Raw genomic sequence first — 22469 nt, 5'->3', positions numbered from 1 at the left:
ACATACATACATACATACATACATACATACATACATGCATACATTCTGGAAAAACCAGAGCGAAACCAAAATTGACAGATTCTCTCATCCCCAGTCACAGCTCCCTCCTGCATTTTTCTGACCGACGCCTCAATATTTACACAAATCATGTAGTCTGGAAAATAATAGGCTGGGGCGAACCTTGTTTATTATCTGCTGGAGTCAAGGAGGGCATCAAAGGGGCACTAAGGAACACATCTCAGCCTGTTACTGCCACAGCTAATAATTACCCGAATGTAATCCACTGAGTGAGCTGTGGGTGGAGCAGGCTTGTTTCCTACATCCTCTGTATAAAAAAGAGCGCTCGACAGCCCCTCTCACCTTGGACGTCTTCTCTTATCAGCACTGGAAGAGTTGGGTAAGTCCTCTGTTGATTTTTGTTTGTTTGATTGTTTGGAAGTTTACCAAATGAAGAGGGTTTTTTGAAAGAAAGAAAGAAAGAAAGAAAGAAAGAAAGAAAGAAAGAAAGAAAGAAAGAAAGAAAGAAAGAAAGAAAGAAAGAAAGAAAGAAAGAAAGAAAGAAAGAAAGAAAGAAAGAAAGAAAGAAAGAAAGAAAGAAAGAAAGAAAGAAATTTATGCCCAGACGTGTCTGAGATCTTAGGGGAGATGTTGAGGGCGGCTCTGCCTTTAGCCTCTTGCAACATTTCACAGACGGGGGGGGATAAAAAAAGCATGCCTGTTCTCAGGCTGCCTTCAGGACCCCACACACACACTTGTGTGTGTCCTTCCTTGGGCTGCTGAGTGTGGCATTAATTGACTCTACCAGTTCTCAGTTCTGAAGCAGAGTACATTCGTAGGAACGTAGGGAAGCGTCTTATACCCGGAGATCATCTGCAGAAGCAGCTTTGCTCATTCCCCAAGGCTCACTGAACATCGATCCGAAATCAAGCCTTCAGCGTCATTGGCCCAGTTCTCCAGAACCCTCTTCCAACAGAGGTGCAGCAGGCTCCTTCTCTTTCAATTTTAAGCGCCTGCTGGAAACCTTTCTGTTCTGCTAGGCTTGTGCAGGCAATTAAGATGTCTTTTTTGCAACAGCTGGCTTTTGTTTTTACCGCATTTTTAACGGCATTCACTGTACGTTCTTTCCCCTGTTGTAAACCCCTTTAATGTTTTTAAATGAAATAGCAGTATACAAATATATTTAAAGTGTAAATGTACTGCCTTCGAGTCGATTCCGACTTATGGCAACCCTATGAATAGGGTTTTCATGAGGCTGAGACTGGCCCAAGGTCACCCAGTGAGCTTCACGGCTAGGTGGGGATTCGAATCCTGGTCTCCCAGGTCGTAGTTCAACCTTAACCACTACACCACACTGGCTCTCTCAAATATATATATAAATAACCAATCAATCAATAAAATGCCCTGACCGACCATTGATCCATCTGGCTCAGTCTTCTCTACACTGACTAATAGCAGCTCCCTAGGATTTTAAAGCAGGTATTGTGGAAGAAATGAAGAGAGCCAAATTTAAGATTGGAAAAATGAGAAACCGAGAGAACCAAAACTGACAGATCTTTCCATCCTACCTCCTAGTGGAACGAGGAGGGGGAGATGCTTGTGGAGGTCCTTGAGATGGCCGTTCTTCTCATTTCCTTCCATTGATGAAATTGCAATTGCTCTAACAGAGAAATGGGTCACAGCTGTTGTATGTCCTCTTTCCATGCCAGTCCAGAGATACTTTGTCATTCCCAAGCTTCCATTCCCCATTCCTCAGTTTCCTCCATCCCAAGGTGTGGCTGACAGCCAGAAGGATTGGGATGGAGGAAAAGGCCCTTCCAACTTAAACAGCACAAAGACACTCTTCTTCAACTTGCCAGAACACGGGAAGCTGACTTATTCTGAATCAGACCATTGGTCTACCTAGCTCAGTATGTCTACACTGACTGGAAGCAGCTCTTCCGGGTTTCAGGCAAGCGCCTCTCCCAGCCTTAGCTGAGGTGCAGGGGACTCAGCCTGGGACCTTCTGCATTCAAAGCAGGTGCTCTTCCACCTTCACTTTAATAGATTTATTTATTTATTTTATTTATTTCATTCCATTTCTATACCGCCCTTAGCCTATGGCTCTCTGGGCGGTTCACAGCAAGGAATAAAATACAATACAGTAAAAAATCAGATAAAATCATTAAAAACATACAACTTGAGCATTTAACAACTAATATAGAAGAAATTAACAATAAGCATTAAAATGCCTGGGAGAATAAAAAGGTTTTAACCTGGCGCCGAAAAGATAGAAGAGTAGGCGCCAGGCACACCTCATCGGGGAGACTGTTCCATAATTCGGGGGCCACCACTGAAAAGGTCCTGGATCTAGTAACAGCCCTCCGAGCTTCCCTATGGGACGGGACTCGGAGGAGGGCCTTAGATGTTGAACGTAGTGAGCGGGTAGGTTCATAGCGGGAGAGGCGTTCCGCAAGGTATTTTGGTCCCACACCGTGTAAGGCTTTATAAGTCAAAACTAGCACTTTGAATCTAGCCCAGAAACAAATAGGTAGCCAGTGCAAACGCGCCAGAACAGGTGTTATGTGTGCGGACCGTCTGGTCCTCGTCAGCAGTCTGGCTGCTGCGTTTTGCACTAGCTGTAGTTTCCGAGTTGTCTTCAAAGGCAGCCCCACGTAGAGTGCATTGCAGTAGTCCAATCTCGAGGTTACCAGAGCATGGACGACTGAGGCGAGGTCACCACTATCCAGATAGGGGCGTAGCTGGGCTACCAACCGAAGATGGTAGAACGCATTCCGTGCCACCGAGGCCACCTGAGCCTCAAGCGGCAGGAATGGATCAAAAAGGACCCCCAAGCTAAGGAGGCGGTGGGCTCTCCAACCCCGGAGGCCTTCAAGAGGAAGCTGGGCAGCCACCTATGGGGGATGCTTTAAGTTGAATTCCTGCACTGAGCAGGGGGTTTGACTCTGCCTTTCTATGATTCTATGAACAGTAAGATTCTAGCCCTCATGAAGGAAGGGAAGCTGCCTTCTGCTGAGTCAGACCATTAATCCACCTAATGAAGCATTGCAGTGGCTGCCCAGGGTTTCAGGCAGTTTTCTCCCAGAACTACCTGGAAATGCCCTTGGGGGTTGAATCTGGGATCTTCTCCCTGCAGAGCAGGTACTCGACTACTGAGCTTCAGCCCTTCCGCAGAAGGACCTGGAACACCTGGAGTAGTTCATAAGCTGCAGGGAACTCTCCCCGCCCACCCACAATCCTGTCCGACAACAAAGCGGCGGTTTCGGCTTGCAACTTGCCTATGTGTGCAAAGCTGCGAGGATAATGATGATAATTACAAACGAAGAATAACGATAGGATTTCCTTTTTCCTTCTAGCATCGCCCACAGCACCCACCAACATGGCTTACCAGTGCAGACAGCCCTGCCTCCCTCCTCCCACCGGTGCGCCCCAGTGCCCCACGGAAGCTGCCCGTGCTCCATGTGGGGAGGTCTCTTCGGCTCCATGCGGGGACCCCCTGAGCAACATGTACCAGTCCACGCAGCCGTGCCTCCCTCCGCCCATCTGCATGCCGCCGTGCCCGACTGAAAGCCTGACCGCATGTGCAGCAGCCTGCAGCGCTGGCGAACAGCCCTGCCCCACTCCCTGCATGGAGGTCTCTTCGGCTCCATGCGGGGACCCCCTGAGCAACATGTACCAGTCCACGCAGCCGTGCCTCCCTCCGCCCATCTGCATGCCGCCGTGCCCGACTGAAAGCCTGACCGCATGTGCAGCAGCCTGCAGCGCTGGCGAACAGCCCTGCCCCACTCCCTGCATGGAGGTCTCTTCAGCTCCATGCGGGGACCCTCCGAGCAACATGTACCAGTCCACGCAGCCGTGCCTCCCTCCACCCATCTGCATGCCTCCATGCCCGACTGAAAGCCTGACCACATGTGCACCGGCCTGCAGCGCCAGCGAACAGCCCTGCCCCCTTCCGTGCATGGAGGCTTCTTCTGCCCCATGTGGGTCGTCCACCCTCCTCGCCGATGCGGGCCCCTGTGCTCCCCCTTGTGTGACCCTATGCAGCAGCAGCAGCAGCAGTGAGTGTTTGGGGGCCTCCTCAGCCCCATCCAGAGAGGCAGTGGGGTGTTACGTGATGCCGGGCTCCGTCGTCTGCTTGAATCCCTCTGGCCACGTATCGGTGAAGCCAGGCCCCCCAAGCGAAGGGGAGGCCTGCTGCGACTCCGTCTTCATGCAACCCTACACCCCCCACTTCTCGTAAAAGCAGCCAGGAGTCTTGGAGCGCCTGGAAAGCGGGCAGGTTGATCGTGGCAGAAGCTTCTGTGAGCTAGGGGGAGACCACTTGGTCAGACACATGAAGTGTTAGATTCAAAGGGCAGATAGCTCTGCAGGGTTGGGTGGATGGAGATAGATCATCCATCTGGAGGGCCAAAGGTGCCACACACCTGGCCTAAGGCAGTATTATCTATTTATTTCTTTATTACATTTATACCCCACTTTCTTTAATGATAGAAACCCAAGGCGGCATACATGTGGTTCCCGGGTGGTCTCCCATCCAGGCACTGACCGGATCTGGGCCTGCTTAGCTTCAGCAAGGCGCTGGCCTCATGTCCCTTCAGACTATAGCCTGGGACCAGTAAAATATCTTAGACCAGTCCTGCCGTCATGCCCAGCTTATGAGCTTCCTGGAGGCACCTGTTTGACCATGGTGAGAATCTAGATGTAAGTCTAGATGGACCCTTGATCTGACCTAGCAGGGATCTCCTTACTGTCTTGATGCATCTATCTACAGTACCTATATTAACTCCCATATATCTGCCAACTGGAAAAAAGGAAGTTGCTTTATACTGAGTCAGGCCATTGGTCCATCCAGCTTAGCATGACCGGCAGTGGTTCTCTGGGGTTGCAGGCAGGGGGCCTTTTCCCAGACCTACCTGGAGATGCCAGGGATTGAACCTGGGCCCTTCTACATGCAAAGCAGATACTCCACCCCTGAGCTATGGCCCTTTTTGTGCATCTGACAATGTAAGCCACAAGGATTTCTGCCACGATAAAGCTGTTGGCCATTAAGGTGCTGAAAGACTTCCCATCATCTCTGTAAACTCCCCAGTGGAACAGACTGCCTCTCTCAGTGGTCCATTGTGACTGGCCCTTGAGTGCATCATTCCCTAAGGCTGGACTCAACGGGAGAAAGGAAATCCAATAAAGCTTCTCAAAACTGAATGTCAACACTCAGAAACATTTGCGGTACACTTCACACCCTCCTTCTAGGGGACTCGTGTATAAAATATCTTGCTTTCGGACTGTATTTTCAGTAGCCCAATAGACTTGGACCACATATGTACCAACTCCAGCTCTCTACGTCAAGTGGAAGTACCTTCACACTATCAAACGCACAGCTGTCCATCTAAATTCCTCTGCCTAGAAGCCCCCCCCCCAATGGCTCATGTGCCTAGCTGAGAATTGTTTGTCTGTGCGTGCATGTAAGATTCAGTTCTGAGGACTCCCGTGAAAGTCAAAACCCAAAGAACCTTCTGGCATGCACAGGGCCAGCGTGAAAAATATACAAGGCAAAGAAAAAGACACACACACCCAAATTCTATGTAGTGAAGCCAACTGGACTATTGTCTGATTTTTACTTCCGCCCTGATGACAGGTCGGCACTTCAGTGACACCTAACGGCAACAGGCTAAATCAAGGGGTGCAGGGGGATCCCTCCTTATAAGATGTCAGATCATCAGTCCAGTAATGTCTACGGCACTGTTCTTCCACCTTGGGTCCCCAGATGTTGCTTGACTACAAATCCCATCAACCCCAGCCAGCTTAGCCAATGGCCAATGAATGATGGGAGTTGTGGTCCAGCAACATCTGGGGACCCAAGATTGAAGAACAGTGGTCTACACACTGTCTGGCAGCAGCTCTTCAGGATTCCAAACTGGGAGCTTATAGTGTAAATATGGGAAGTGCTGTTTATATAGAAGACATATGGTAAGTGGAGTGAAAGAGGAGGGGGGAGTACATGAGCAGTAGAATGCTGGATGATTGGCTGAGCGTTTGAATGGCTGGGAGTATAAATGGAAGAATGACAGTTGAATCTGGGTGGATGTTGGGAGTGTGGAGAAAGAGGGAGTTGGAGTTCTGATTAATAATAAGTCAAGTACAAAACAGGAATAGATGAAACCATATGCTTGTGAAACATTCTAAAACTAATCTTGTTATTTCTGATATTTAATAAATACTTATTTGGTTTACCAAAGGCCTGATCCTTGGCTGGGGGATATACAGACCAGAAGGGAGGGCAAGGTAATTACCAAGGCTGAACAGAAGCAGTATCTGATGGTGGCAGCGGTGAAGGGAGAAATAGTAACAAGTCAAGTATCCAGAGCAACCCAGAGTTGTATGCTTTATCTATAAAGATACAAGGGGGTTGGGAACAGCATAAGCACACAGTCACAAAAGTAACCAGCTAGAGAGAGACTCAGGCAAAGTCTCTGGGAGTATTGGTTATAGGACGTGACTGGTGGTGCTGCCTAGCAGGGGGATCTAGTGAGATCTGTGCTAGAGCGGAGTGAGAAACCATATAAAGGACGGTCCGGACTGGTGGTATCCCTGGTGGTGCCTAGTGAAAGGCAGTAGCCACAAGCAGGTGGGAACCTGACAGGGAGAACCAGGGGGAGGACGTCACAAGCATCCCCAACCTCTACCTGGAGGTGGCGGGGATTGAACCTGGGAATTTCTGCACACAAAGCAGATTTTCTACCACTGAGCTAGGGCCCTTCCACGGGGTACGTCATACGACACACACACTCAGCACTCTTGCCCATCCTCCAGATCTACCCCCCAAGGCGGTAGCCTTACTTACCTAACAGTAGAGCCGGTTGTAGACAGGCTCACCACCTCCTGCTCCCGACAGTGTACATTCTTCTTCATCTAATTGAGAGGTTTCTCTGTGATGGTTTTGGAATCCTGCCTTGACGCCGTCGGATCATCTTCCTATTGCCGTCTGCAGATCTGTGTCTCTGCCAGTGTCAGAGCAGAAAGAACACTGTTTCAACTTGCCTGCACCGCTTACACACAAAATAACTTTTGCAAGTGTCTGTGGAATGTCTTATGTGTGCCTGAAGGGCTGCAATAAAGTTTACACTCTGTCGCTAAACTTTTTTGGGGGTGGGGGTGTTTCTTTCACACATAAAAAAATTGCTTATATATATATGAGGGTTTGATTGGGAATGTGTAGTTTACCGAAAAGAATACTGTGGATTCAGAAAAAGAAAAGTATGGATTCATAGGGTTGTATCCAACTAACTTTGGCTGCATAGGCACCATACATTTAAAAAACATTTAAAGCACATGCCTTCCCCCCAAACAATCCTGGGAATTATAGTTTACCCCTTCACAGAGCTATAATTCCAAGCACCCTTAACAAGTTACAGTTCCCAGGATGCTTTGGGGGAAGTGCTTTTAATGAATGGGGTGGTATTCAATGCTAGTCCTATTCAAAGTACATCTATTGAAGTTAAAAGACATGACTAACTTGGGTTCGTGAATTTAATGGGTCTACTTTGAATAGGACTTCTTGAATACTAATTCAGTTGTGTAGGACTGAGTGTGTTTGTAGCCTCAGAATTGGTCTATTGAAATCAATGAGCGTGCCTAACTTGAGTCCATTGATTCCAGTGGGACATATCCCTGAATGAATACAGAGCCTGAGTAAGTTGGGGTACACATGATTAACATTAAGGATTGGGTAGAAATTTGATTGAGTTCACATTTTAAAGCAAGCATACCTTATTCGCTATTCCTGAAACAATTCACAAACTGAAATGCACCCGTCCTTTGGAATTTGGAATTTTGCAAGGCAGTTTTCCAATCTCAAAAATGTGTGCAAAAATGTGTATATAAGGGCAATATGCATTAAAATGCATATATTCATGCAAATGACAGACAAAAATGCAATATATTTAGGGCAGGGGAAGAATTTTCATTCAGTTCACATTTAAAGCTGAATCTATCAAATTTACACTTTCCAAAACAATATGAGAACCGAAACCCAGCCGTCTTTGGTTCATACTTATTCAAATTTTGCAATGCATTCCAACCAATGTTTTCAAAAATACATATGACAGGGGAAGGTGTGGATACAAAGGAATACATTTCTGAAAATAGCACACAAAAATGCATTCTATGAGGAGAAATTGCTTGCAAAAATGTGTACCTTATTCAAAACAGCACAGAGAGATGTGTTTAGTATGAGAAGTTCTCACTAAAATGCTGAAGAGGTTTCCTGAGGATTCTTTTTAAAAAAATAAAAAATAAGTTGCTTCAGAACTGTGGAGAAGGGAATTTAAGATTAGACAAAGGGGGAAACTGGGAGAAGCAAGACGGTCAGATCTTTCCATCCCTAATTATATTAGGGGAACCTGCTTGCCCAGATGTGTACGCTAGGGAAAATGGCCTCTAATATTGCATACAGTCACAAGGGAAAATGCACACTAAAACACTGAGAAATTTGCAGTGGCTGTTGATGGCTCCAAGCCAGTAGGGAAAATGGACTCGGCTCCGTCTTTTAGTCCAAACTTTCAAGGAGCTGTCCAAGGTGCTTCAGCACTAAAACCCGGAGCGGATCCACTGTCCTGCTGACATGGAGCCGCTGCTGAAAATTTGTCATGAAGACTTAGGGAGTGAGGAGATTAAGAGGAAGCACAGCAGAGGTCAACTATCAAATATCACCACCACACAGACAATGGAGCAGACTAGTTCTCCATTACTCCGGACGTCAAGATTACCTAGAGAGGTGGTGGGCTCTCCGACACTGGAGGCCTTCAAGAGGCAGCTGGACAGCCATCTGTCGGGAATGCTTTGATTTGGATTCCTGCACTGAGCAGGGGGTTGGACTCGATGGCCTTACAGGCCCCTTCCAACTCTACTATTCTATAATTCTATGATAGAACAAGTGGGTGGAGATTGCAGGGAAGCAGATTTTGGCTTTGGAGAAACATCCTAGTGGGATACGCCATTTGTTAGAGGAACAGAATGCTTTGGGAGGTGGTGGGCTCTCCATCTCTGCAGGTATTTAAGCATCAAGGCATGCTGCAGAGGAGGAACTGAATGTTTCATAAGCCCTCTAGACATTGTTGGAGTCCAGCTCCCAGCATCGCCAGGAGTCAGCATGGTCAATGCTCAAGCATGATGGGAGTTCTAGTCCACCAACATCTGGAGGGCCACAGGTTCTACCATCCCTGCTGTAGGACCTAAGAAGAACCCTGATGTTGTATCAACCCAAAGGGGGCCCAGTGAGTCCAGCATCCTCTTCTCACAATGGCCAACCAGATGCCTCCTCTGGGAAGCCCGCAAGCAGGACCGGAGCGCAACAGCAACTCTCCCCACTGGTGATTCCCAGCAACTGGCATTCAGAAGCATACTTCCTTCCACAGTGCAGGGCGAGCCATTGAGGCTAGTTGCCAGGTCCCCAGAAGCAAAGTCTTCATCAGGGGAAAATCAGGAGGCTCCAGCCTTAGACCGGGTCCTGGGCCAAGTTCCATTGGGGGGTAGTGAGGAGCCAGAGTCCTGAGATGAGGCCAACGAAGGGCCATCTGCACCCAGAGTGAGTTTGGCCTCTGAGATGGAGACTGAATGGGTCCCAAGCCCAAGACACAATGTCACCTCAAACATCAGCTAGAGACACAGCCCATCTGGAGAAGTGCCCAATTGCTGGCAAGGTCTCCTCAGGAGTAAAGTTCTCGCTGAAGGTAATTGATGGGAGTCAGCTGAGGCTGAGGGCGTGGTTCCAGCAACTCCAGCTCAAAAACCCCAGTGTTAGGATGAATGAGCTGTTAGAACAATGTTTACGTACCAGCCTTGTACCTGACTTATCTACTATAGATTATCCCAGACCTGTCACGTGACTTCTCCTGCTTTGCCCATGGACTCCTTGGATCCTGACCTTTGGGCTGCTTGCTGCTTGCCTGACTTCTTCTGAACTCTGCTTGTTTGGACTCTGATGTTAGACTGGTCCTGGATACTGCCTGGTGTGGCCCACAGTAATGTGGTTGCTGGGAAGCCTCTTGCTTTCTCAGGAGCCTACTGAGAATAGGACACTGGTAGCCACTCATAGCCTTACCCTCCATGAGCTGGTGTTTGGAAGCCACCCAGGTTGGTGGCCATTGTTCATCAGATGCACCCTGAATTGCAGGTCCTGTCTTGGGTGGAGGGTCCTAGGACTAGGTGACTTCAAAGGCCTTTTCTGACTCTACAGTGCTATGATTTTGCTCCTGCCAAGGGTCACTGGCTGAGCTCCTGGATACGATAATGCATTGTTGAAGGCCTGATTCCATTTCCCAAATGTCTTATTCATTTGGCCTGCACCAGCCCAACCTCCACTGATTTAAGAGGAATGAAGGTGTTGGTTCTTTGGCTGAAAGATATGCTTGGAAAATAGCATATCCTTATGAGCTGCAGTTCAAAACACATTTACAGGGTGCAAAATGGTAGACTGGGCACCGCAGAGTATCTAAATGTTCATGCACATGAGTTGACTGGCATTTGAAATGAGACATGTCACTGGCCCACTCACTTACTAAAGCAGTTATTATATCACTTGAAACAGTCATGTTTTCCCCCAAAGAATCTTGGGAAATGTGGTTTGTTTAAGGGTGCCGGTAGCTGTTAGAAACCCCTGTTTCCCTTCACAAAGCTACAGCTCTCAGAGTAGTTTAACAATTGATCCGTCTTCACAGGGAACTCTAAGAAGCATTTTACGCAACATAACCATCATTATTATTACTGCTAATGGTATCATCATCACCATTAAACAAGTTAAACAAATTAAACTTGTGAAACAAAATAGGTCTCCAAGCAGCTGACAATGTTTAAAAGAGCATAAGCATAAGTTTAAGAAAATCCTTTTTTTAAAAAAAAAACAACCAGCAATTCTTAAAAGTGTGCAAAGCAACCACCAATAACAACCACAAAATGTTGTTTTTTGCTTACTGTCTGTTGGGGCTGGTTTTTTAAAAGTAACAAGAAAGTGAAAATGAGGATGAAGAGGGACAGAATGGAGCATCCAAGAATAGGGCATGGCTGGCTGGTACCTGGGAGAACTCTGCACTGCAACATCTTGTTGCAGATAGCACTTTTTATCATAGTTTAAAAACGCCTACAAAAAGTCGAGAGCTCTAGGAATAGTCCCGTTCTCCAAATGTTTGCTGTTCCATGCCTTTTCTACAACCTTTGGTTGCATGGATCTATGGTTTGTTCGGTTGTTTAACAGGCAAAGGCAACTTTGTTGTTGATTTTTCCATATGCAGAAAGGCCAAAGATCCAGACATCTGACCAGGGAAGCACTTTCCTTATGAAATGGTTTGCAGGCATCCGAGAGGCAACCTCTCATCAGGCAACATTCCCATTGAGAGGAATTAGCTGTGGATCATTCATTAATGAGAGGGTGTGTGCAAACTGGCTGGGGTGGTTAAGGAAAAAATGCCTTTCGTCATCATTTCAAAAGTGTTCTCTATGCAATTTTTCCTCTGCTGCTACCAACCCAGCACCATCATCACTTGTTCAAAATCACCCATGGGGCATGTGTGAGATGTCAACATGCGGAAATCCATCTAAATGAGGGGGTGAACTTTGCCAAAAGCATTTACAGGGAAGCTCAGAGTCAGGATCAGTGAAGGGATTTTTTAAAAAAAAAATATTTGTTTTCAGTATGCATAAACACAACCATGTAGATCAACAGAACAACATATAACAAAGAAATCCAGGGATGACTTCAAATTTCAAAACAGCCCCTTCTTTGACCGTCCTGTAAGGCTATTTTAAGTACATAGAAAGCTATGACAATGTCAGAGTGTCCAGTCCAGTATAAAAGTTTGCCACAAATAAATTGCCACTCTTGACCCCATTTCCAGGTTGCTAAGTCCTCTACTTGACGCAAGTCTCTACAAAACAATTTCCACCTTTATCCTCTCTCCCAAAGCCTTTGAAAGGCAGGTGCAAGTATCAGATCCAAGTCTTGTTCTCTGGTGTGTTGGATAAAGCAGAACCATCTGATTAGAAATCTAATACATTACCCTCACCCCTGGCCACCGTCAAGTTATGCATTAGTTTTCCTGCTGTAGCAATTTCCCAGAGTCTGCTACACCAATTCTCATTGTCAACCTGCTATCATCCTTCCAGTTTTGGGCCATCTCCAGTCAGGGTTGTGAAATGTCAAGATGCCATTTCCCAAGCCATGTATCCAAGAAATCATGACTTGTTAATTGTGGTTTAATTTGGTTTATAATCTCATCCATCCCATTATTCCAAAACACTCTGCCATCCATCTTGGCATTACCCTAAGCCGATGTCATAGGGAGTTGCCACAAATCACAAAGCTGCCAATTTAAATAAGGGATGAATATTTAACGATGGGTTAATTGATTACATTAAACATGAAAGAACAACCAATATTAGTCATACCCAGAATAGATCCATCGACATTAACATGGCTAATTTTGGTCCATTCATTTCAATTATTCATTTATGTATTTATATCCCACCCTTCCTCCATCAGGAAGTGGACTATACTTTGCAATGGGTCTTCTCTGAGTACAATTTAGCTGGATGTAAGGCAGGAGTGCACCTCCTGATGTTGCTGAACTACTACTCCCATCATCCCTGGCCATTGGCTAAGCTTGCAAGGGCTGATGGGAGATGCAGCTCCTCAGCATCTGGAGAGCCAAAGATTCCCCATAACTAATATAAGGTCATAGTCTAGCTTCCATTGAAGCTAGCAACTAAACTCCCATCGAGCCATTTGTGACCTTATGCCTTTGTGGCTGAGCTTGTTTTCCCCTCTTCCCTCCTGATGCTGCTTATTCACATGTTGTCTTTTGAGGTGGTGAGCCTGAGGAGAGGGACCATCTTAAATATGCGAATTTGCTACCAGGCCAAATTCAAGGTTCTGGTTTTGGTGTAGAAAGCCCTATATAGCTTGGGACCAGGATACCTGAAAGATCGTCTTACATCCCCAGTCGATCACTGCGATTTACGAGTGAGGGCCTCCTGCAGATTCCATCTTATCAGGACGTCCGTTCTATACAACATAGGAAGCAGACCTTTAGCATTGTGGCACTGACCCTTTGGGATTCCCTCCCCTTAAATATGAGACAGGCACCATCTCACTTGCCTTTTCTGCACCCTCTGAAGGCCTTCCTCTTTCAACAAGCCTTTTAAGTAGAGACCTTGTCCCAGTCCACATCTGCGTCGGAATTGCTTTCGAATATGTTTTTAAAGCTTTTTTTAGAAAAAGATGTTTTTAAAGATGTTTTGTTTTAACATGTTTTTAAAGATGTTTTGTTCTGATATATTTTAAAGTCTGTTTTTATGATGTTTTAGAGTGTTTTTGGATATAAATTCAATGAATAACAAATAAATAAATAAATAAGGACTGGTTTGCTTTCAAAGCCACTCTGAGAGCCTTTGTGGCTCAAGGGTGGTAGAGTATAAATGCTATAAATAAATAAATAAATAAATAAATGAACAACTAATATTCTCAGGTGCCTTTGCCCCTCTTATGTGATTCCCTGCAAGAGCTGACCAATGGGGTTGAACCTGGAGGGGGTCATGTTAGAGGAAACTGAAAAGAGACCCCAAATTGTGGAGGGTTGGGTGTTCAGGCCTTTCCCTTGGATCTCCACTAGAGGGCTGAAGGACCAAAATCCAGAGGCTGGTGATTCAATGGGCGCCAGCCGCCACCACCGATGACCTGACAGGGTGTCCTACACTTCACTGTCCTGGAGGGACATCATTTGATAAAGTTCACAGTAAAGATAGAAGGATCTATCCATTTTGATTCTCCTAGTTTCACACTCTCCCAAGTTGAAATTCCATTCTCTGAATTTCTGCGGCATTTGCAATTTTTATTTTTAATCCTCATGCAAATTCTTCAGCATTTTGGCGCAAATTTACCCTAACGGCGTACACGCTTTTGCATGCTGTTTTTGACCAATGTACACATTTTTGCAAGCAATTTCTCCTACGTAATTCTTTCATGTGCGTTGTTTTCCCGCGTGTATTCATTTTGAATGCACACTTCCCCCTAATATACGCATTTCCACAAACATGGTTTGGGGAGCTGCGTTGCAAAATTCAGAGAAGCATGAATTTAGGACGGCTGTGCTTCGGTTGTCATTTTGTTTCAGAAAGTGCAGGTTTGATAGCTTCGGCTTTAAATGTAAACTGAGGTTATCCCCCACCCCTAGCTTGCAGCACCAAAACTGGGCAGCAACAGTGACACTGCCTCCTTGTGAAATTCGCCCACAGGGGAAATTGAACCAAGCTATGGCGAAGCACCCATCTTTGACAGAGAGGAGGCCACTAGTGTCAAGCAATGGGAAGCCAGACAAAGCCTTGCCACTCCTGCGGTAACCCCATAATTAATATGCCCCAAACTGGAGTCATTCAGGGACGATCTAAAGGACATAAAGATAAACTTCAAGGAGGGTGAAGAGGAAACAGCAGACAAGGCCACCTGGATTCGAAACTGGAATCAGCTGGAGGGACCCCGTTCATGGTTTACCCTGTTCTGCCCAAGTCATCCAGATCATGGTCCTGATTGCAAATGCAGATCTGTGACACTCCAGGGCACAGCGCCTGTTTTCATCATAAAGCAGCTGTTATGTCAAGCAGCATGTTGGAGCCTAATCAAGTTCATCATGAACTCCAACCCGGAGGCAGACAAGGCTCCCCAAATGCATATTAATTGCATGGATGCAGTACTGCTCCTCCAAGAAACTGAGCACAGGAGACAAGGCAGGCACCATTTTATCACCGCAACAACCCTGTGAAGTGGGCCAGGTGGGGAGGAGAAGAAGGAAGGAAGCCAAAGGGAAGGCAGGGACTTCTGAGTGGGGGAGATGAATTCAGGTCCCTTTGGCTTTAAGTCCCATGGGGGGCATATGCCAGGTATGGGTGGGGCTAGAGACTAAAGTAGGTGAAGCAACCATTGTTAATTTTACCTTTGTACAGTTGCCTAGTTTCTAAACCTAAGTCACCATCCAGGTTCGCAGGAGGCATGATCAGAGTTCAAGGAGACATTCAAGCCAGGCAAAAACACTCAAGGAGGGTGTGAAGCGGGGTCAGTGAGGGGTGTGGCCTGGGTAGAGTCCCAAGGGCCGGATAGAGAGGCCTGGAGGGCCACATTTAGCATCTAGACCTGAGGCTCCCCATTGCTGTACTACACTGAACTAGACAGAATTGAAATGGCTAATAGCTTTGGTGGCTGATAAATGCTGAGCAGCATCTGAGGCACAAGAAGGCCTGGGAAATGCATCCCAATGAATATACCAAGGATTTGGGTGCCCTGGGGAAATTGTTGTCTTCAAGATCCCTGGCACCACTCAGATGATGCCATTGCAACCTTCAAGGTGCCAGGAAAGGAGGAATGGAGGGGAGAGATGGGAAAACTGCAGGTCTATATGGACTCCTGGAAGTTATGGAGGCATTGTGTTCTCATCATTAGCATTATATTTGTGTGCACGCACGTAAGGTTGCATTTGACCCTGATCCATTGACTTAAAAAATTAGTAAGAGAAATGTAGCAGAGGAAAGAAAAATCCAACAATCTCCTGTTGCTAGGAAAGGGATCATTTTTTATTGCTGTCCACCAGCCCATGAGTGCTGGAGACAATGAAACCAGTCATAACACTGGGTGTTTCACAACAGCATGGCAGAGCCCTCCATTGTCCCAAGAAGGGGATTCCAGACAGGAATTAAGTTGGTCAACAAGATGTTGTCACACCGCAATGATGTGATGCAGGCACATAGGATAGGACAAACGGGGACCCCTGCACTCAGCAGTTTCACAGAGAACAGGACTGCAAAGTGGGGTGAAGAAGGAATCAGTTGAGGTCGCATCAACAAGATCTGGAGGGTGATAGAAGTCCCAGTCATCGAAAAGGAGCATCATCAACAGCAGCCCTTTGGAGGTTGCTTAGTTTTGGGGGGACACTTCACAACCGGAGGGCAGCATGGGACGGTTTTGGGGGGACACTTCACGGCCGGAGGGCAGCATGGGACGGTTTTGGTGGGAGGGGCCTTGCACCCTTGCTTGCACTGAGACATGTTTCCAAAAGCACGAGAACAAACCTGCAGAGACAAAAACAAACAAACATGAACTCAGGGCTGTAAAGAGAGTCCAACGGTAGGTCCACCTTGGCTCAGCCTCCAGCTTCCAACAGGGGACAGCCAGATGCTTCCGGGAAGCCCACAAGCAGATCGTGAAGCAACAGTCCTCTCCTTTTCATTTCATCCCAATCAATTTGTAATCACAGATACACTGCCTCTGTCCATGGAGGCTTCCTTCCTAACGAGAGAACTTTGGGAACGGCAGTCGCTTAGTGGTAGAGCATCCCTTTTGGATGTGAAAGATCCCAGGTTCAATCTTGGGCAACTCCTGGTAGAGCTGGGGGTGGGGAAGCCCTGCCTGAAACCTTGAAGAGCGGCTGCTGGTCAGTGCAGACAATACTGAGCTAGATGGTTTCAGGCAGGAGATATTGAACCTGGGACCTTTGGCACACAAAGCAGGCGCTCTGCTCACTGAGCTATGGCCCATCCCCAGCAGACACAACAAAAGATCATTCGAAAAACAGTGCTAAAGGGTCGTTTGAAAAGAGTTCATTCCAAAATGAAAGGCCTGAGAGATGTTGGAATGTATGAGGTTCAACTCCAACTTGGTGGGTTGAGGTGGCATGGGGTTAATAAGGGTAGCTAAGGAGCTAGACTTCTTGCTGGTTGAGGCTATACCGATCCCTTTGATCCTGCCGTCTCTTCCCTTCCTGCTAGACTGATAAGCAACAGGATGTTTGATCCCAGTTCCTTCCCTCCTCTCTCTGTGTTCTCTTTCTCTCAAGAGGGGAGCAGACATCTTCTCTTTTGTCTCTTCTCTCAACCAGGATGAGGGCGAGTACTGGGACCAGTGCTCGCTGCTCCAGCATAGCTAGCTAGCTAGATATAGAACTCTTTCCTATCAAGCATGTACTTCCAGAATAACGTAGTTGTTTCTTATGTTAAAGCTTAAAGTCTCTGTCTGACTAATTTGTAGGGAAGGTAGAATCTTAGCAAAGATTCAAAAAACACACACATACACTAAGCTCGCTCAATACTCTCCGTTCCGCTGCGCTACGCAATTCTGCTACGCATCTCAGTAGAGAAATTCCGACAAGAGAAGGGAAACATCTTCACCCCCTGCTGCAAAGATCTTAAGGTGGGCGCCAGGCAAGCCTAGCTGGGGAGGGCATTTCGTAAGCAGGATGCCTCCACTGAAAGAGCCCCCTTAGCAATGGCATTGCTGGGTTGTGGGTGTGTGTTTTTAACAACAACCACCCAAGTCCAGCTGCCGGGTTCTCTCCTTCCACCGCGGTGGACCAACCAGATGTTCCTAGGAAGACCACAAAGAGAGCTCACATCTATAGCCCCTCTCCTGTAATATGCTCCCCAAAATCTGGGATTCAGAAATACGGCGGAGGTTCCATCTAGCTGTCATGGCCAGTGGGGGCCGCTGATGCAGTCTTCACTCTTCTCCGGGATTTTGAGCTGCCCCCTTTCAAAGGCGTCTGAGCCACCGACCATCGCCACCATCCAGCATTGGCTGGCGCCCATTGCAGCTGACAGGATAGAAGGCCGAGAAGCCAAAGGATGGGGGAGCCAAGTCTAGCTTTGTCCCTATCCTTTCCATGCAACGTTCTGCAAGGGCAACACTGACACCTAAGGAGGAGGAAGCTGGCAGCCAGGGGCCACCTCCTAGACTGGTTGCAAATAAGAAGACAGGCAGATGGGGCAGGCTGAAGGCCGACTGGGGCTGTTGGGGCAGCACCCCAATTGCCCTAATGGACCAGCTTCCAGTGCTGCAACCTCTTGAGGCCAATTCCCTCCATCTATTAGCAAGCCACACACCCAAAGTTCCAGGCCACAAATATCTGTGCACCAGAAATCTCCATGGCAAACTAGATAAGACCTTCATTCACACAATTAGAAGGTGGCCATGTGCCTTAAGGCAGAGAGGATGGCCCTCTGTTTGAAGGTATCCTCTACTTTCAGAGCTTTCCTAGACAGTCCTCTGTTCGAAGGCGTTCTCTGCTTCAGGAGTGAGGAATCTGGCAGCCCTGCAGATGTTGTTGGACACCATCTCCCATCTTCATCCCTGACCATTGGCCAGGTCGCCTGGAGCTGATGGGGTCTGGAGTACGACACCATCCGCAGGGCCACAGGTTCCCTGGCTGCCGGAGCAGTCCAGACACTAGACTAGCATCCTATTCTCACAGTGGCCAGCCAGATGCCTCTAGAAAGCCCGCAAGCAGGGCACCCTGGAGTAGCTGGGGATTGAACTGGGGGACCTTCCACATAAAGCAGGTGCTCTGCCACTGAGTCGCAGCTCTTCCCCTTAAAATAAAGTAAGATCCGAGTCCTCATGATGTCGAATAAAGGTCTGCTTTAAATAAGAACCTTGGGACCTGCCTTATGGTCTATCTAGCTCAGTACTGTCTACACTGGTTGGCAGAGGCTCTCTGGGGCTCCAAAAATAAGTCTTTTCCCAGCCACATGTGGGATGGAACCTGAGACCTTCTGCATGCAAAGCAGATGCTCCACTACCTCAGCAATGGAAAGCTACAACAGTGGTGTGGAAAGGGTTGACCCACTCATCAAGGGGGGGGACACTCAAGGACTCCTTAAATCTTGGAAGCAACACTCAAGTGTCACTGTGATTTCCAGATCAACAGGCAGTCCCTTCTCCCCTTCTTAGGAAGACTCTGGGGGAACTCTAGTCAGCCAACTTATTAAATCCCACCTCCTTCCAAAGAAAACAATCAGAGATAAGCATGCCACCTTGCTTCAGGTTCTCATGATGTCACCTCCTGCACCAGCCTGGAGTTGCAGAACGCCAGGGATTGTGACATGAGCTTTCCTCTGTGAAGATCGTATCTCTAACCCTCTTTTGAAAGCCCCAAGGAGGAGAACAGAGAAGAGCAATGTGCAGGGCAGGGTGCCATGTGGCCAAAGAGACTTACCCAAATCCACAAGACAGACAGAGCTGAGCAAAGAGGCAGGTCAACCCAATGGATTGAGGAGCAAAGCACTGCCAGACGCTCTTTTATACTGCATTCTAAAATGACTCTTCCGGGCAGAGAAGTTTGGACCGGATCGAGCGCAGGTGATAATTACCCAATTGACCCAATGGAATTTCACACCAGCAACTCCCAAAATTCTCCATCAATGGCTCAGGGGATAAAACATGCTTGTCTGGTGAGGTTTCACACCATCATTCTTGTGCAATTCTTGGCTTTTTCTGGAGTGGGAAGGAAGAAGAAGAAGAAGAAGAAGAAGAAGAAGAAGAAGAAGAAGAAGAAGAAGAAGAAGAAGAAGAAGAAGAAGAAGAAGAAGAAGAAGAAGAAGAAGAAGAAGAAGAAGAAGAAGAAGAAGAAGAAGAAGAAGAATAGTGAGTGGTGAGAGTAGTGGTGGTGGTGGTACAACTCAGATTATTCTTTCTTTCTCAGCCTAGCACAGTATTCTTAGACCTCAGGTCCCCAAACATTGTTGGACTACAACTCCCATCAACCTCAACAAGCTTAGCCAATGGTCAGGGATGATGGGAATCATGACCCAACATCTGTAGGGCTGAGTTTGAAAAACACTGGCCTAACTTATTTATTTCATTGATTGATTGATTGATTGATTGATTGATTGATTGATTAATATCCCACCCTTCCTCCCAGAAGGAGCCCAGGGCAGCAAACAAAAACACTAAAAACACCTTAAGACACCTTAAAAACAGACTTTAAAATATATTAAAACAAAAAAAATGTGCAAATTGCTGCAGAAATAATTGTTGTTATCATTAGCATTTATTGCCCACCTTTCACCCAGAGCTCCCAGGGCAGGTGACAGCAACCTTTGAAATACAGTGCGAAAAACAATTAAAAACAACCAGAATCACAAAATAGGGTGGGTCCTACAAATATATATGTCTCAGGTGTCAAAGGCCAGGGTAAAGAGGTCTGTCTTCAGCATTTGTGGAGTGAAGCTGTCAGACACACCTCGGTGGGGAGGGAGTTTCAAGTCTTAGGGGTTGCCACAGAGAATACCCTCTCTCAGGCCACCACCACTGGAGCTTCAGAGGGTAGTGGAATTAAATGTCAGATTGGAAAAATGAGATCTATGATTTCTATTTGTTTGGGGGGGATTCCTATTCACATCAGTGGACGCTTTTCTTCAAATACAAATAGATCCTTCTAGATCTGGGACTGCAGCAGAGCATTATAGCCCCGCCGCCGCCGCCGCCGCCAAACTCTGAACACACACATTGATCTGGGTTGGGTTTTCACACCTGCAATTTCCTTTTTTAAAGTCATTCATGCAATTGCAGAAATGGCTGTTCATCTCATTTGGCCCTCAAGTCGTATTCTGTTTTGAGGGGCATGATTTGTAGAAAAGCAGAAGGGGGAGGGAAGAGAAAAACATAAATAAAACAAAATAATTAATTCGGGCCAGAAGAATAAGCAGTTTTCCATTCTGAGGCCCTAAGCAGTTTCCTGTTCTGAGAAATGTGTTGACACCTCCTTCTGTGGCCTCTGGTTGGCCCTTATGACCCTATGAGCACGTGCCGAATGTTTCCGTCAACACTCAACACACAGAGCTGGGGAAAAAATCTCTTCCTCCCAAATTCTTCACATTTCTTAGAACTGAAAAAGAGATCAGCATCATACAGTAGGAGATGAATAATCTCAATCAGGTGCGGTTAAGATCTTCTGAGCCAACTACCAATTAAACCCTGGGTTGCTGGAGATGTCCTTTCTTAGGATGATTGCTTGGGAAGGAAATTGATCTGTTGCGTTTAGCAGTCGCTTACTACGTCAAATGTCTCCCAGCAGCTCTCCTAGTTTTGAGGCCACTTTTGAAAGAATTAGTTCTCCATCTTGATTCAAAATGGCATCCAGTTGTATTCAAACATTGACCAAAAAAGCCTGCTCCTTGATCTCAAGAACCATCACACAACATTTAGTTAAAGGCAAGGCCATTTTGAAATATTCCATCCACCACCTTGATTCAAAATGGCATCCAGCTTGTATGCGAACTTAGCCAAAAACCTGCTCCTTACTCTCAGGAACCATAATGCATCTTTTAGTTACAATATCAAGAGATGTCCAACTGCATAGCAAACAAACAATGTTCCAAAATATATCGTAGATATGCGTCTTCTTCATTCACCTCCTACCCCACAACTTCCTAGCAGTTTGCATTTTGGGGCCCTCCAGTCTGTGAGTTGGGTTTGTTTTGTTTTGTTTGCGAGTGTTTTCTGCAAAGGGCCGGCGCTACTTTGAAAGCATTCCATCAATCTAACAGGCAATATCAATTTGAGTTCATTCTTTGTCCATTAGGTATTGCCTTAACTTTTTTTCTCACAAAAATATCAATATTAATATCAATATTTTGAAAGAAATTATCAATAAATGGAAACTATCAACATTTTGAAAAAAAAATAGTGATATTTTGAAAGGAAACCAGCCTTGCATCGTCCTCCTCTTCCACTGTTATAGGCTATTAAAGGCTTGGCTTGCTTCCTCCCTGTTTGGAGCTTGGATTATTCAAGTGGGGTGTGGGAGAGAGAGAGCTATACTGGTGTGCTGTGCTGTGGTGTAAGTAAAATCAATAAAAGAACAATATATTTGAGGGGGGGGGAATCTGGTGCTGGGGAAATGGCTGAAGTTCAGACCAAACAGGATTGCTCTGCAAAGATACAGAATATTAGAACCATTGAAAAATCTGTTGCTAAATTCAAATTCAGCAGAATTCTCACTCATCCCTCATTCTGCAACATTTAATAGATGCCATAACAGTTTGTTAGTGGTGGATTTATATTGGACCATCCACACATCATCCTGGGGTATCAGTTGTTCTGCGATGCTTTCCCTATGTTACCACATTATTGCTGCCTAGAAGGGCACTCTTGCACTAGAGAGCAACAAAAGTGAGACCAAAAAACAACAACCCAGAACATTTGGGGATGTGAAATGTTACAGGATTTCAGAAGGAAGTTACAGGATACGCACTGATTGGAAACGAAGCAGTATGTCTGCCCCAAAACATTTGCAGGAGCAAACAGTATTGAAAACAGAATTGTGTATAACTACCTTGATAATATGGATAGGTGAGAAATTTGATTCAGTTTGCATTTCAAGCCAAATATATCAAAGTCACACTTTCCAAAATAATATGAAAACTGAAACACAGCCGCCCATCAAAATTCGCACTGATTCAGATTTTGCAATGCAGTTCGCCAACCAAACAACGTTTGCAAAAATGCATCTGTTAGTGGAAAGTGTGCATAAAAATGAATATATGAGTGGAAATTACATACGAAAATGCATTCAATGATGAGAAATGGCTTGCAAAAATGTGTACATGCCTCCAAACTGCCTACAGAAATGTGCTTATTAGGAGAAATTTGCATTAAGATG

The 22469-nt window shown here is 46.3% G+C and overlaps 1 protein-coding gene and 1 long non-coding RNA gene across 2 annotated transcripts; one reads left to right on the top strand and one right to left on the bottom strand.

Moving 5' to 3' along the window:
• Nucleotides 1–321: 321 nt before the first annotated feature.
• On the top strand, nucleotides 322–6412 carry LOC133374707 (keratin-associated protein 10-7-like). The gene is made up of 2 exons (XM_061605889.1): nucleotides 322–397; nucleotides 3354–6412. Exon 2 carries the CDS (start codon nucleotides 3377–3379, stop codon nucleotides 4235–4237), a length of 861 nt encoding a protein of 286 aa, XP_061461873.1. The 5' UTR covers nucleotides 322–397; nucleotides 3354–3376; the 3' UTR covers nucleotides 4238–6412.
• A 9175-nt stretch (nucleotides 6413–15587) lies between these two features.
• LOC133374844 (uncharacterized) lies at nucleotides 15588–19108 on the bottom strand. The gene is made up of 2 exons (XR_009760002.1): nucleotides 19023–19108; nucleotides 15588–16104 (listed from the first exon to the last, which is right to left on the bottom strand). It is a non-coding gene; the product is annotated as an uncharacterized LOC133374844 (long non-coding RNA).
• Between the last annotated feature and the right edge of the window lie 3361 nt (nucleotides 19109–22469).

This window comes from Rhineura floridana, chromosome 22, assembly GCF_030035675.1.
Source record: "Rhineura floridana isolate rRhiFlo1 chromosome 22, rRhiFlo1.hap2, whole genome shotgun sequence".
NCBI lineage: Eukaryota > Metazoa > Chordata > Lepidosauria > Squamata > Rhineuridae > Rhineura > Rhineura floridana.
The sequence above is the reverse complement of the archived record's forward strand: the minus strand, read 5'-3'. Positions and strand labels throughout refer to the sequence as shown.

Coding starts and splice junctions, on each gene's coding strand:
- LOC133374707 (XM_061605889.1), top strand. CDS start 3,377: ATGGCTTACCAGTGCAGACAGCCCTGCCTCCCTCCTCCCACCGGTGCG.